Below are 13938 nucleotides of genomic sequence, written 5' to 3' on the forward strand. Positions count from 1 at the left end.
GTGGGCGACGGGGTGTCAGCACCTCCTCTGCTGGACCCGATCGTTCAGCAGTTTGGTCAGTTCCCACAAGGTAAGGCCCTGGAGGAGGAGGAGGACGACAGGCCGTATGACCCCGAGGAGGAGTACAACCCAGAGGGGGCCTTCGACAGCCAGCTCGCGGAGCGGGGCACGTGTCAGGACGGGCAGCGGGCTCCCGAGGCCACCGAGCGGGAAGAGGTGGCCTACGACCCCGAGGACGAAACGATTCTAGAAGAAGCCAAAGTGACCGTGGACGACCTGCCCAACAGGATGTGCGCAGACGTCAGGAGCAACCCCACGGAGAGGTCCGCCGAGGGCGCGGCCGGCGCGGTCCCCTCTCTGGTGGAGCAGCAGCGCATGCTGGAGGAACTGAACCGGCAGATCGAGGAGCAGAAGAGGCAGCTGGAGGAGCAGGAGGAGGCGCTGCGGCAGCAGAGGGCGGCCGTCGGGGTCTCCATGGCCCACTTCTCAGTGTCGGATGCGCTCATGTCCCCGCCACCCAAGTCATCCCTGCCCAAGGCCGAGCTGTTCCAGCAAGAGCCGCAGACGGCAGACAGGCCGGCACTGCCTCCCCCAACCCTCTAGCCCGGACAACACAGTGAGACTCTGTCTCAAAAAAAAAAAAAAATATTCTTAATTCATGTTAATTAGAAAATGAACTTGGTGGATTCCCTTCATATTTGCCGAGCAGGAAAACGTGGACATGGTCTTCAGCGCGGCCTGCCTGGCTGTCCCGTGTCTGCCCACCCGCGCCCACCCCTTCCTTTCTCTGGTGCTCTGCCACCGCCAGAGGGGCAGGGAGGAGGGGTGGTGGGAAGGTACTAGGCTGTGTCCTGCGGACAGCTGATGAATGGGCACCTTTGTGAGGTGGGAGTCGGCTCTGCACACCAGCCTGGGAGACGAGAGGCCCTAAGTCCCCAGGAGGCGGTGGCAGTGCAGTCGGCCAGGCCTGGGGTCCCCCTCTTAAGGGGTGCAATAGGACACCCACCCTCCCTCCTGTGCTCAGACTGTCTGTGTGATTGAGGAGTTTAGGAAGATTGACAGCAAACGTGTTTAAAACCACACAGTGGTATCCAAAATCTACTCTTCTCAGAGTGAGTTGCGGTAATCGTTAAAACCACAAAAAGAACAGGGAAATCTTAGCACTGGTTTTAATTGCAAGGAATAAAAAATGCCATAGTATAAAATGCCTTTTGTATACCACGGTAGTACTAAGTTTTCCATAAGCTGAACTTACACCATTTGATTAACCCTAAACATATTTGCACTGTTAACATTCTGTCCTTTGTATGTCGTTTTTCCCTGTTGTTGTTGTGACTTGCATTTTTTGTTCCCCTTTGGTATTCTTGAGTTACTGTGAGTCGGGGGGATCATTTCTGGAATGTTAGCCTTCCTGATCTAAGTTCCCAGAGCTTAGGATGTTTACAGTAATCTGTTTTTAAGAAATAATTATCTTTAAAAATGAATGCTGCACCCTACGACTCTGCGTGCTTCCTCTGTGTGGGCTGCCCCTCACCGCCCGCGTGCCGGGGCCTCGTGCTTGATTTAGCAGGACATCCGGGGCTTACAAAGTCTTGAGCATTCATTTTTGATAAGTTAGTGCTCACTGAATTTCCTTCTAAACCTAAAACATTCCTTTTAGCCATTTCAGTCAACGGCATTTTTCCCATTAACTGTCATTCTGATGCCAGAGACTATTGAATTTACCTCGTGCCTGGTCCCTTATCGAACATTTGATGTTGGCATACTTAGCTTAAATATCTGTGTTGGCAACTCATAAGTTAAAGACAAAAGGGGCTGTCACCTTTCTGATAAGTAGCAAGAGGTTATTAAAGAGCACGGCTAAGATTTTGTCATCAAGCCACGCTGGCACGTGCCTCCGCGTGGCGGGGTCAGCGGTGTTGGGGGTCTGCATACCTGCCCTCCCACCACCGCCACCAGCTATCGCTTTAGCATCACATGTAGTTTTTTAAAACATGGAACAAATTCTGACGACAGGGATGGATTTACTCATGAGCTGGGCCCTGGGCTCTGTGTTTGTGGCGAGGGGCTCCCGGCTCCGTCGGGACTGGGCAGGTGCACTGGGCTGGAGCCATCGGGGCTTTGCCACGAGCTTCTTGGACCTTGCTTTCATTTTGCCGTAGAATGTCATCCTTCTGCCTATTAAACATTTCCCACCAACGCCCTTAATAAAATTTACCTCTGAAGAATGAAAGCTGGATTTAAATTCTAAAATTTGCACAAATATTTTGTTTTTCAGGTCTTGAGTCACCACGTCCGAATATAATCCTTGGGTTAGTAATCTGTCAAAAAGTGAAACGGCCTTCGAATGCTGGTGAGCCGGACAAGGGGGACGAGAAGCGGGCCCGGCTCCAAGAGGAAACGGACGCTGCGGTCGGTCCCAAAGTGACTGCGGGGCCGCAGTCTGACAAGAAGCCCTCCAGGTACCAGCTCCACTCTGGGGACACAGCCGTCGGCTCCACGCCCCCAGGGTCTCCTCCACCCCCGCCCCCTCCCCCAGAGCCGCCGAGTGTGAAGGTGCTGTCATCCTTCAAACCGCCACCTGCGTCAGCAGCAGTCCCAGCAGTGGCTTCCTGCGTCACTTCATCTACTTCGAAAACCGCTTCGCCGCTGGAACACATCCTGCAGACTCTCTTTGGAAAGAAGAAATCCTTCGACCCTCCTGCCAAAGAGGCTGCTGGGCCCGTGGCCGCTTCCTCCCAGGATTCCAAAGCCAAGGTGGGCGACGGGGTGTCAGCACCTCCTCTGCTGGACCCGATCGTTCAGCAGTTTGGTCAGTTCCCACAAGGTAAGGCCCTGGAGGAGGAGGAGGACGACAGGCCGTATGACCCCGAGGAGGAGTACAACCCAGAGGGGGCCTTCGACAGCCAGCTCGCGGAGCGGGGCACGTGTCAGGACGGGCAGCGGGCTCCCGAGGCCACCGAGCGGGAAGAGGTGGCCTACGACCCCGAGGACGAAACGATTCTAGAAGAAGCCAAAGTGACCGTGGACGACCTGCCCAACAGGATGTGCGCAGACGTCAGGAGCAACCCCACGGAGAGGTCCGCCGAGGGCGCGGCCGGCGCGGTCCCCTCTCTGGTGGAGCAGCAGCGCATGCTGGAGGAACTGAACCGGCAGATCGAGGAGCAGAAGAGGCAGCTGGAGGAGCAGGAGGAGGCGCTGCGGCAGCAGAGGGCGGCCGTCGGGGTCTCCATGGCCCACTTCTCAGTGTCGGATGCGCTCATGTCCCCGCCACCCAAGTCATCCCTGCCCAAGGCCGAGCTGTTCCAGCAAGAGCCGCAGACGGCAGACAGGCCGGCACTGCCTCCCCCAAGCCAGGCCTCCCAGGCCTTGAGCCAGAGAGACCCGCGGCAGGCCCGGCGGCTGGCCACCGAGAGCAGCGAGGGCGAGCCTCTCCCGAAGGGCCCGGCAAACAGCACACAGGGTGCCCCGGCAGCGAGAGAAGCTTCCGGAGGCCCTGCTGTGGGGCAGGTGCTGGGGCTGGCCCAGGAAGAGGAGGCTCCTCCGTGGGCTCCAGCTGAGAAGGCCCCGCCGGCCTCAGACCAGGATCCCAGGGGTGAGCCCTCGGGCAGTCCCGCCCTGCAGCCTGGGGAGAGCGGCCACCCCACTGCTGGTGACAGCTCGGCCAGGCCAGCCCGGAGGGTGCTGCTGCCCACTCCCCCCAGCGCCTCCTTGCAGCCCAGCTGCCCTCTGCAGGGCGACGGGGCCAAGGACCCCTTCTCAGGTCCAGGGTTCACGTCTCAGGAACAGTCTCTAGGCCCCACCCAGTATGAGGACCCAAGAAATCCTCATTCTGCTGGGAAGAGTGACAGCCCCACCCGGGAGGCTGAGGGCGACAGAGAGCTACAGGCCAGGCCTGGCGAGGGGGCTGCCCTGTTCCCCCTGCCCGGACAGAAAGGAGGGGCCCCTCAGCCCCAGTGCCAGGGTCACCGTGACCCGGGGCCTCGAGCTTTCGGGATGTCAGGGCTTCATGGCCCCACTTTCCCAGGGCCAAGGGGGCCAGTCCTCCCGTTTTCAGAAGAGAGTCTCATTCCTAATACGGAGGGGCCAAGAGGGCCTCCTCCCGCCAGATTCGGAGCCCAGAAGGGACCCCTCCCTTCCTTATTCTCAGGGCCACACGGGCCACCACCCTATGGGGACAGCAGAGGCCCCTCACCCTCCTACCTGGGTGGGCCGAGAGGAGCTGCACCCTCTCAATTTGAAGACCGCAAGGACCCCCGTGGGGAGAAAAGGGAATTCCAGGACACCCCATATAACGAGATGGCGGGCCCCCCTGCCCAACTTGAAGGACCAGAGCAAGCCCAGCATGTGGGAGGCAGAGGCCCGGCACCTTTCCAGTTTGGAGGCCAGAGAAGACCTCTGCTGTCTCAGCTGAAAGGGCCCCGAGGAGGCCCCCCTCCTGCTCAGTTTGGAGGTCAGAGAGGACCACCCCCTGGCCATTTTGTGGGCCCAAGAGGGCCCCATCCCAGTCAGTTTGAACCCGCCCGGGGCCCCCATCCCAATCAGTTTGAAGGACCCAGAGGCCAAGCACCGAATTTCATGCCGGGTCCCAGGGGGATTCCGTCCCAGCCCTTCGAAGAGCAAAGGGTAAACTCACCACCGAGATTTGCAAATCAGAGGGCACCAGCGCCCCTCCCCTTCGGTGGGCCCAGGGGGTCCGCACCCTTTTCTGAAAAGAGCGAGCAGGCCCCTCGGTTTCACTTCCAAGGCCAGCCCCCGCAGGTGCTGAAGCCAGCGCCCCGGCCCCTGCTGGAGCTCCCCAGCCACCCGCCGCAGCACAGGAAGGATCGCTGGGACGAGGCGGGGCCGCCCCCCACCCTGCCCCCCGGAGCGCCCGGACAGGGCCCCGAGGCTGACGGGCAGTGGGCGCCGCCCGAGCTGCGGGAGGGCAAGGGCCACGAGCACAGGAGCCAGGCCTTTGACGGGAGGCCGCGTGAGAAAGCCCCGGAGGAGCCGGAAGCCCGGCTGCCCGAGGGCCGGCCGGGCCGGGCGTTTGAGGACAGGAGGAGGGAGCGGGAGCGCGGCCACAACTGGGGCAGAGAGAGAGACTGGGATCGCAGCCGCGAGTGGGAGCGGCACCGGGACAGGGACTCCGGCCGCGAGTGGGACAGGAGCCGAGAGAGGAGCACGAACAGGGACAAGGAGCGGGAGGCCGACCGCGGCCGGGACAGGGGCAGGAACAGGGATCGAGAGCGCGACCGCAGGCGAGACCGAGACCGGTCCCGGAGCCGAGAGCGGGACCGAGAGAGGGCGAGGGACAGAGACCGCGAGCTGCGGGGCCGTGACCGCAAGGACCGGAGCAAGAGCAAAGAGAGCGCTCAGGACCCAAAGCCTGAGGCCGCCAGGGCCTCGGACGCGCAGGCCTAGGGCCCAGCCGCCACGGCGCCCGCCGCCGGCCAGCGGGCTCACGCCTCGGCCTGGCAGAGACCCTTGGGAGAGCCACGTCCATAAAATGTGTCGAACAAATAGTTTTTGAGATAGTTATGAACTTAGATTCGGGGTAGAATATTCTGGACTTCAGAAGTTACTGTAATTTTGTGTAAATGGTTTCTTACAAGATTTCACCTTTACAGTTCTGATGCTTTTAAAAAAAGAAACTGAGAACTCTTAATATTTCCATTTAAAATTACAGAAATGGGAAAATGTCTACAAGAGCATATTGCTTTTTCAGATTAAAAAGCTGTCTTTTCCAATAACTTGACTATTGTAAATTGTAAGGGAGTTTCATCGGACCTTAGAGCCATACCTTTGCCGGCATCTCTGTATCTCTGTCTGCGAAGCTGTTTCTCAGGCCTGTAGCAGCCCCCGGCCTGTGTTCTTGCCCTGGCTGCGGGAGGGCAGGATGAGGATCTGGAATGTTGAGAAACAAAAAACTTACAAATGCATCTTTTCTTTTGTCATAAGGAAGTTCGAATTACAAATTTCAACCAGGACACAAAAACACATTTCTCAGTTTCGCACAGTTTCTATATATCACCTTATAAATTTTTTTCAAAAACGTGATTCAAAGCAACATCTGTCCTAGTAGAAATTGTTGCGTTTAAATAACAATTTATTGGAAAATGTTTAAATTTTACCAGCCTAAAGAAAATGACAAAATAAACCAGTTAAGTGTACTTTGAAAGGGTGGTTGTGGGCGGGGTTCTTTGATGCGAACAGTCAGGAACCTGGCACGGGGCATTTGCCACCCGCGCGGCCCCTCCGTGTCCCGGGGAGGGTGCGCTCAGCTCGGCTCCAGACCGTGGGACTTGTCCGGCGGTAGATCTGAAGTTTGTCACTGTAAATGGAACGATGTTTGTATAAAGTCTGAGGTGGAAAATAGCTGATTATTAGTTCAAGAACTGCAAACAACACGGAAAGCTTGTCACCGTGAAATACAGCGTCTGCCTCCGGTCGTGTATTTCCAAGTACTTCCGAAGCGTGACATAGAGAAAATCTGGCTAATTTATTTGTACAAATACACTTTGATAATTTTTTTATATTTTCATAAACTTACTTTTACAGATGTAAAATTAGAGAATTTCATTTGTTCTTTGGAGTCTGTTATTCCATTGTACATCACTACGGATTTTTCACTTTATAGCACAAATTTTTAAGTTAAGAAAACATCGAGAACCTATCAATTTGGGAAGTTTGGTATTTTAAACCAAGTGTCAGTAGGTTAAATTACAGTAAAGTAGGTATCGTTCCAACATCTAATATGATGTGAAGGTTTTTTTTACATAGAAAGCAAATTTTTCTAATTTAAATACACAAATGTAAAAATCAGTGTGTTTCTTTAGGTTTACTTGATAGAAATTTCTGTAAATTGTATTTTATATTGCAGAGTATTATATCACTGTACATTAAAACATGGAACTTCATAGATTTTGTTACTTGAAGTAGAATAAACATCTACGAAAGTTTTTGTCTCGTGTGTCTTCATCAGCCTTTTTTTAATGCCAGGAGCGCTGAGGTTGGACACAGCCCTGACCGCCGGTGTCTTGTTGCAGGTTTGCGCGGTGTGGGCAGGGTGCCTTCGGACCCTTGCTGAGCGCAGGGCGAGCCCAGAGTGTGACTGGCCAGGCCCAGGGCCCCACATCCTGGCCACTCGGCAGCTCTGTCCACAAGAGGGCCTCCCGCCACCCGACCCGCAGCGCTGCCTGCCAGTCCTTGGGCAGAGCAGGTGCCTCCTGGCCTGGCGAGGTCAGAGCTGGTGTGGTCAAGAGTGTAGGGAAGGCCCAGCAGGGGACACGGTGGCAGAACTTGCCCCAAGCCCCAGCCCGCCTGGGGCTGAAGCTGAGGCGGGCGCAGGCCCATGTGAGCGTCCAGCCGCTGTGAGAGCTGGCAGGAAGTGAGTGTTCAGGTGGAGATGGTGGCCCAGACCGGCACTTTGAGGTTGAGGGGAAACACCTGCTCACGGAGGCGGAGGTGGACCTTGTCCTTGAGCTTCATCCAGCTGGGAGGCTGCACATACCCGAGTTCATTGGCAACTCCTGGGCTTCCAAACAAGCACCTGCATCCAGCACCCTGCCACCCGCAGAGCACTGGGTGGGGCAGCGGAGCTCACAACAGGGGGGTCGGGAAGCGGCAGCGAAGCAGAGACCTCACAAGGACCCGCCTGGGGCAGCACTGCCGGCCGGGCAGCCCCTGGCCACCCAGAACCACTGTCACTGCTGCAAAACCACCTTGTGACGGCCCTGACACCTCAAGTCACACGGACCCACAAAGGCAGAGGCAGGTCTGCGGTTCCCCTCCCTGGGAAGGCTGCTCTGTAGACTGCACCTGGTCGTGAGGTTTTGCTAAATAGTCAACGCTTCCGCCCTGCTGCACAGAAGCTAAGGAGTCTCGGGGTAGCTGGCCCCAAACTGTGAGACCTTGTTTTCTTTTTGGCCCACAGATTACTGTTAGTTTCCCCAAAATGCCTGGAAACTGCCCCATTTAAAGTCCTCGGAAGTTCATTCTTTCTCCCCAAGTCCCCACCAAAACGCCCGCAGCCTTGGGCCTCTGCGGCTGTCCTGCCCTGTCCAGGTCCCGGCCCCCCCATCCCCGACTCCTCCAGGACCAGCCCCTATGACCACGACGCAGCCCCACTCAGCCGACATCACCGCGGGACAGGAGCGCGCGGCGCTGTGGGGCTTTCTGGAAACGTGACTGAGGGGTAGTCCAGCTCCAGCCAGGCCCCCAGAAGCCGTGTCCACCACACAAGGCAGGGAAGCGCCTGGGCCTGAGAGCGCGGTGCTCACAGGCAGCGGGTTGCGTGGGCGCTGCGTCCTGCAGAGGCAGCTGTCGGGGAGAGGGAGAGAGCCCCTGCTAGAAAACTCGGTGGGCACCTGCCTGCCCCACCCCACTTGCGCATCCACGAGTCCAAGACAAGCAGCCACGGCCACGCCTGTGGGATGGCCACACTCTAGGAGGGGCCTGAACAGAAGTGGAGAAAAGGTAAACGCCACATGGCACGTGGCACACGGCCCTGACCTTGGCCCCTCAGAGGGAAGCAAGCGGCTCTCAGCTGCTGGGTCCTGCCGCACCTGCTTCCCGCAGGGCTCTTGGCAGAGAGGAAAACCAAACCCACCCCTGATTCTATATCCAGCCGTAACTGCTGTTAACAGTTTGGTATATTTTCCTGAATCTTTTCTCCCTCTCTGCGTCTAATTTTTTTTTTTTTTACAAAATCATGATTATATACATTCTCGTGGGTTTTTTTTTCTACTTGTCATATCCTCAGTAATTTCCAAAGGTGTCAAGTATTCCTTGACACATTATTACATTTTTCACACTGTTCAAAAGGTTTATATCTCTACTTTTAAGAGAATATGTGCTCCCCATAGATTTGTGAGGTCCTAAGTGTTCACAGGGGAGAATATGGGAAATGAAAGACGCACGAAGAAAACTGAGGTGCCCCAAAGCCGTCGGACGACGTTGCAGTGACGTCTGGCCCTTCTTCTGCGCACCTGTTGCTAACGGTCAGGGAAACGTCACTAAGGAAATGCAGTTAGGTACAAGAGATGGAAAACCTAAGGAACAGGGACTTAAACAAAAAGAGGGTTTTGTGTGTGTGCTTCCCACAGGCAGGGTGGGCCGCCGCAATGGCATGGTTCTTGGCATCATCGGGGTCCAGGCTCCATCTGCCTTCCCGTTTGGCCCACCCTCAGCTGCACCTTTTGTCCTCATGGTTGCAAGAAGACTGCCCTGCAGACATCACATCACTGTTCCGTGAAGAAGCCAGTGGGAGAGACGAGGCTCACCAGGCCTGCCTGCTACACCTGTGCTCCTCTCAAATTCCGGTCCTCTCTGTAGCAGGCACGGGACCGTCCCAGCCACAAGGAGGCCGGAGGCTGAGCAGGAGGGGCTTGAGCACACTGTCCCCCGAAAACAGGGTCTGTGGGTGCAAAAGAACTGTCATCACAGTAGATGCTACAACAGTGTGTGCCACACGCTGCCTGTCAAAAGCTGACGATAATAAGAGCCGATGGGGATGCAGCGCGTGTCTGGCTGGTAGGAGGGCAAAATGGTGCCCCCGATTTTAGAAAGTTGGAGTGAAATCATCCACAACCCAGAAATCTCCTCCTAGACGCTGCCCTGGAGCCTGCGTGGTTGGGGGGACAAAGTCACCCCCCAGAGGGTGAAATTGGCTGGGGGGGCGGTCTTAGCTGGGGCAACGGTTTGTGGCTCATGAAAGGGTCCAGCATGGAAACAGACACGCGGATGTGGCATTGCAGTGTCGTGGGGGGAGGAGCACGAAGGAAAAGAGGTCCAAGGAGGTTCTCACGGGAGCAATCTTATCGTTAAAGGGCGGAGGTGCTGCCCTAAATGAGCAAAGATGCACCTTCACACGAAAACCTGTAAACAAGTGTTTACGGTGATTTAGTCATAATTGCCAAAGCCAGGAAACAACCTGAACGTCCTTTATGAATGAGGAACCGTGGTGCAGCCACATGTGGCCCTGTGGCGTGGCAGCGTGGACGCGTCTTGGGCAGGAGGCGAGGAGGGAACAAGCCAGGCTCCGGGGCATCCGGGGGACGAGCTGGTGGGGAGCCACCGAGGGGCCGCCTGAGGAGTGTGGGGGCCGGAGCCGGTCTACACCTGGAATGCAGTCTTGGTTCTGTGACGTTGGCATTTGTCAGAACTTGGAGACCTGTGCCCCGAAAGGTGAGTGTCACTGCGTGAACTGGAGGAGGAGGCTGGCCAGGGCTCAGCAACCACCAGAGTGAGTCCCACCCTACACGTACGCACACACGTGTGCACACATACACCACTCACAGTGCATGTGTACACACCAAAAACAGGCACGCACACGTGCACACGCACAAGTCAGGGAGAAGAAAGACGTTGGTCTCTAGAAGGTGATCCAGCATCAGCCACACGTTATTCTGGAAGAAGAGATGCTTTCGCTCTGCAGTGACAGCCTCCGTCGTCACAGGACCCTCACGCGTGTGCATAATTACAGGAGCCAGCAATGGACACGGCCCTTTCGTGTGGCGGAAGTGGAGGGAAGGCCCGGTGCGGAGGAGGCCTCCCGGTCCCGTGAGCCGCCCTCGCTCCTTGCCAGCCCGGGCCTGCCGTCGTGACTTTGTCTGAACCTGGGCCTCAGCTCCTGGTCACCTCTGCCCGCCACGGGGACGTGAGCTTCTGAGAGCTCAGACCCACCTTCATTTGCTCGGAAGTCCAAAGCAGCTGCCTGAAATTTTTCTTTGCTTTGTCTTTCCTTGTCTGTGTCTGAATATGATGAGTCAACACCTCAGTGGATAAGGAACTTCTGGGCCAGCAGAGGAAACTCAAACCTTGTTCCATATCCCATTTCTTGGTCCTATCAATCTATTAAATGATATTTATTTAAATATTTAAATCTGCATATCAAACACTTAAACATTAAATTATTTTTTTCTGAGACTGGGTCTCACTCTGTGGCCCAGGCTGGAGTGCAGTGGCGTCATCACAGCTCACTGCAGCCTCCAACTCCTGGGCTCAAGCAGCCTCCCGCCTCAGCCTCCCAAGTAGCTTTCAGGTTCCTCATTCAGACCTGGAGCCGGGAGTCGACAGCCCTGAGCCATCGTTTTCTTCTCCCAGGTTATCCGGGGCACTTGGGAAGAACCATCCAACCCTGTTCTCCTCTACATATTTACCAAACTATTTTAAGGCGGCAAGTACTTGGTCACCCAAAGTCTAGCTTTCTATACACACTGGATCACAGTTTCCTACGATGATAGATGTGTGGGTTATCAGTGCCTCTTTACCAGGGCAAACAGGGTCATTGTTGCTTTGAAATCGAATCAGATCAAGATCCAACTCCAGGTAACCCAAAACCATTCTAGAGCGGTCGTTCTTACAGTTCTGTCTCTCTGGAACCACATTTACAGTGTTGAATTCTGATCCGTCAGCGTGCAACAGAGAAGCAGAGCCGCCAGGAGACTTCAGGTACAGATACAGATATATTTACTTCCAAGGGATTTGGCCTTGCGCAGTTCTGGGAGCTGACTGAGGGTCTCTGCTTGGCTGTCGTCATCACGTCGATGCTGAAGCGTGAAGTCCGCAAGGCAGCAGCAGGTACAGACGGTGGGTGTGCAGTGGGGCCAAGCAAGGACCAGCTGGGGCCCAAGCAGCGCCACACCCGTGTCAGCTCTCTTCACCTCCGACCTCAGTGGTGTGCTGTGGGGTCTTGCAGGAGAAGCTGGCCCACATCATGGAACTGAAAAGCCACCGGCCCAGGAACCCAGAAAGCTTCAGGAGATGCGGAGTGAGGCGGAGCAGCTGCAGCCCTGACTGCTGGCCCTGCCCTGCCTGACCTTCCAAGAAGTTTTTGTTTAAAGGCTGCTTGCTACGGTCTGAACATTTGTGTCCCTCCAAAGTTCATGTCGAAATCTAATCCCCACTGTGGTGGCATTAGGAGGAGCCTGTAGTAGGTTCTTAGGGAATGGGGGTTCCACCCTCGTGAATGGATTAGTCCTTACAAAAGGCTTGCGGGAGCCTGTTTTCTCTTTCTGCTATATAAGGATGCAGCAAGAAGGCAGCACCTACGAGGAACAGGTCCTCGCCAGACACCAAAGATGCTGGAGCCTTGACCTTGGAATTCCCAGCCTCCAGAACTGTGAGCAATAAATTTCTGTTGTTCATAAATTATCCAATTTAAGATATTTTGTTAGAGCAGCCCACATGCACTAAGACATTGCTGGAGGAAACATCAGTTTTGGGAAGGACAGACATCTTACCACTATCAAACTTTCCAATCCATGAACATGGTATATATCTCTACATTTATACATGTTTTTCAGTTTCTCTCAACAATATTTCATAGTTTTCAGTGTACAGGTCTTTCACATCTTCTGTCAAATTTATTCCTAAGTATTTCACATTTTTTATACCATGCCAAATAGCATCTATTAAAAATTAAATTTCTGATTATTTTATAAAACTACAATTGAATTTAAAATTTTTAAATTTTGAAATAACTATAGATTCACAGGAAGTTGCAAAAATCATAAAAATAGGCCCCGTGTACCTCTCACCCAGTTTCTGCAATGGTTGCATTTTATACGGCCACAGTGCGGTATCAGCCCCGGCAACAAACGTGGTACGATGTGTCCGGTTCTGCCTTTGGTCGCAGGTGTAACTCCACGCAGGTCCCACGAAACCAGGACGGAGCTGTCCTCGGCACAGTGCTCCGTGGGGCACCCAGTCGGTCTGTGTCCCACCAAGTTGATTTCACCCAGGTATCCGTGACCTTCACCGTCTTCCGGAATAAATGTCTACGTCAGGTGTCAAATACATGCTCTTAAATCCTGACGCCCTTGCCGAGCAGGGGGCACTTCCCCACCGGGGACACAGCACGCGGACACGAGGACAAGCAGTCACGAGGCCGCACGTACAGCGCGGCCTCAGGCTGGAAAAGAAGCGACTGGCTCCGCGGCCAAGTGTCCGAGACGTCGCAGAAGCGGCCTGCTGCGGCGATGGTGCCAGCCAAGGGCTGACGGTCCTGATTCCGGACAAATGCGGGGAGCGAGGCGGGGCCTCTGGGACCGGCCGTATGCCAGGGGCGTGGCCGGGTGGCGGGGGCGTGGCCGGGGAGCAGAGGCGTGGCCTCGATGCAGAGCGTGGTCAGGAAACTGGGCATGGCCAACCTGGGGAGTGTGGCGCGGTGGGGGTGTGGTCGAGTAATGGGGCGTGACCAGACTGTGGGAGGCATGGTCTGGGAAATGGGCGTGGCCGGGGAACAGAGGCGTGGCCTGGCAAGGGGGAGAGGCCAGGCTGTGGGGGCGGGGGCGGGAAATAGGCGTGGCCGGTCGCGGGCCGTGGCCTGGCAGCAGGGAGTGGTCGGGAAACTGGGCGTGGCTAGGCTGTGGGGAGCCTGGTCGGAGTGGGGGCGTGGCCTGGAGCCGCAGGGGGTCAAGGTCGGGTGCCGGGGATGAGGCCTGGAAGCGAGGCGTGGTGGGGAAACCGGGTGTGGGGAGGCTGTGGGGAGCACGGCCGGGGTGAAGGCCAGGGTGGGGGCGTGGCCTGGGGCCGTGGACAGGCAAAGGTTGGGAAATGGGGCGTGGCCTTTGTGCGGCCGTGGCCAGGCGGTGGGGGCGGGGTCTGGGAAACGGGGCGTGGCCTGGCGGGGCGTGCCCAGGGTGGGCGTGACCGGGCGGTCGGGGCGGGCCCTCAGCTCACGAGGCCGCCGGCGCGGGAGGGGCCGAGCGGCGGGCGGTTGGGCCCGACCGGGCGGGTAACGGGGCGTGGCCGGCGGGGGTGGGGTTACCGTTGGGGGCGGGGCGGCGCAGGCGCGCTGCGCGGCGCTCAGCGGTTTCCCTCCCCCAACGGCGCGCCCGCGGAGCCGGCGTCCTGCTCGGGCCGGAGCCGCCTCCCGCCGCGTCCCCGCGTCCCCGCGTCCCCGCCGGCCGCATGTCGGGCCCCGGGCCGCGGGAGCCGCCGCCTGAGGCG

The 13938-nt window shown here is 56.6% G+C and overlaps 1 protein-coding gene across 3 annotated transcripts in view; it reads left to right on the forward strand.

Annotated features, from left to right (window-relative positions):
• DIDO1 (death inducer-obliterator 1) overlaps positions 1–6268 on the forward strand; it is a 55529-nt gene extending 49261 nt beyond the window's left edge. For all 3 annotated transcript variants that reach the window (XM_012654635.1, XM_012654633.1, XM_012654634.1), the window contains exon 17: positions 2279–6268. In XM_012654635.1, the coding sequence (XP_012510089.1) occupies positions 2279–5406 (3128 nt within the window). In that variant the 3' untranslated portion in view covers positions 5407–6268. The remainder of the gene's footprint in view (positions 1–2278) is intronic.
• Positions 6269–13938: the final 7670 nt, after the last annotated feature.

Source organism: Propithecus coquereli, unplaced genomic scaffold (genome assembly GCF_000956105.1).
Source record: "Propithecus coquereli isolate 6110/MARCELLA unplaced genomic scaffold, Pcoq_1.0 Scaffold442, whole genome shotgun sequence".
Taxonomy (NCBI): Eukaryota; Metazoa; Chordata; class Mammalia; order Primates; family Indriidae; genus Propithecus; species Propithecus coquereli.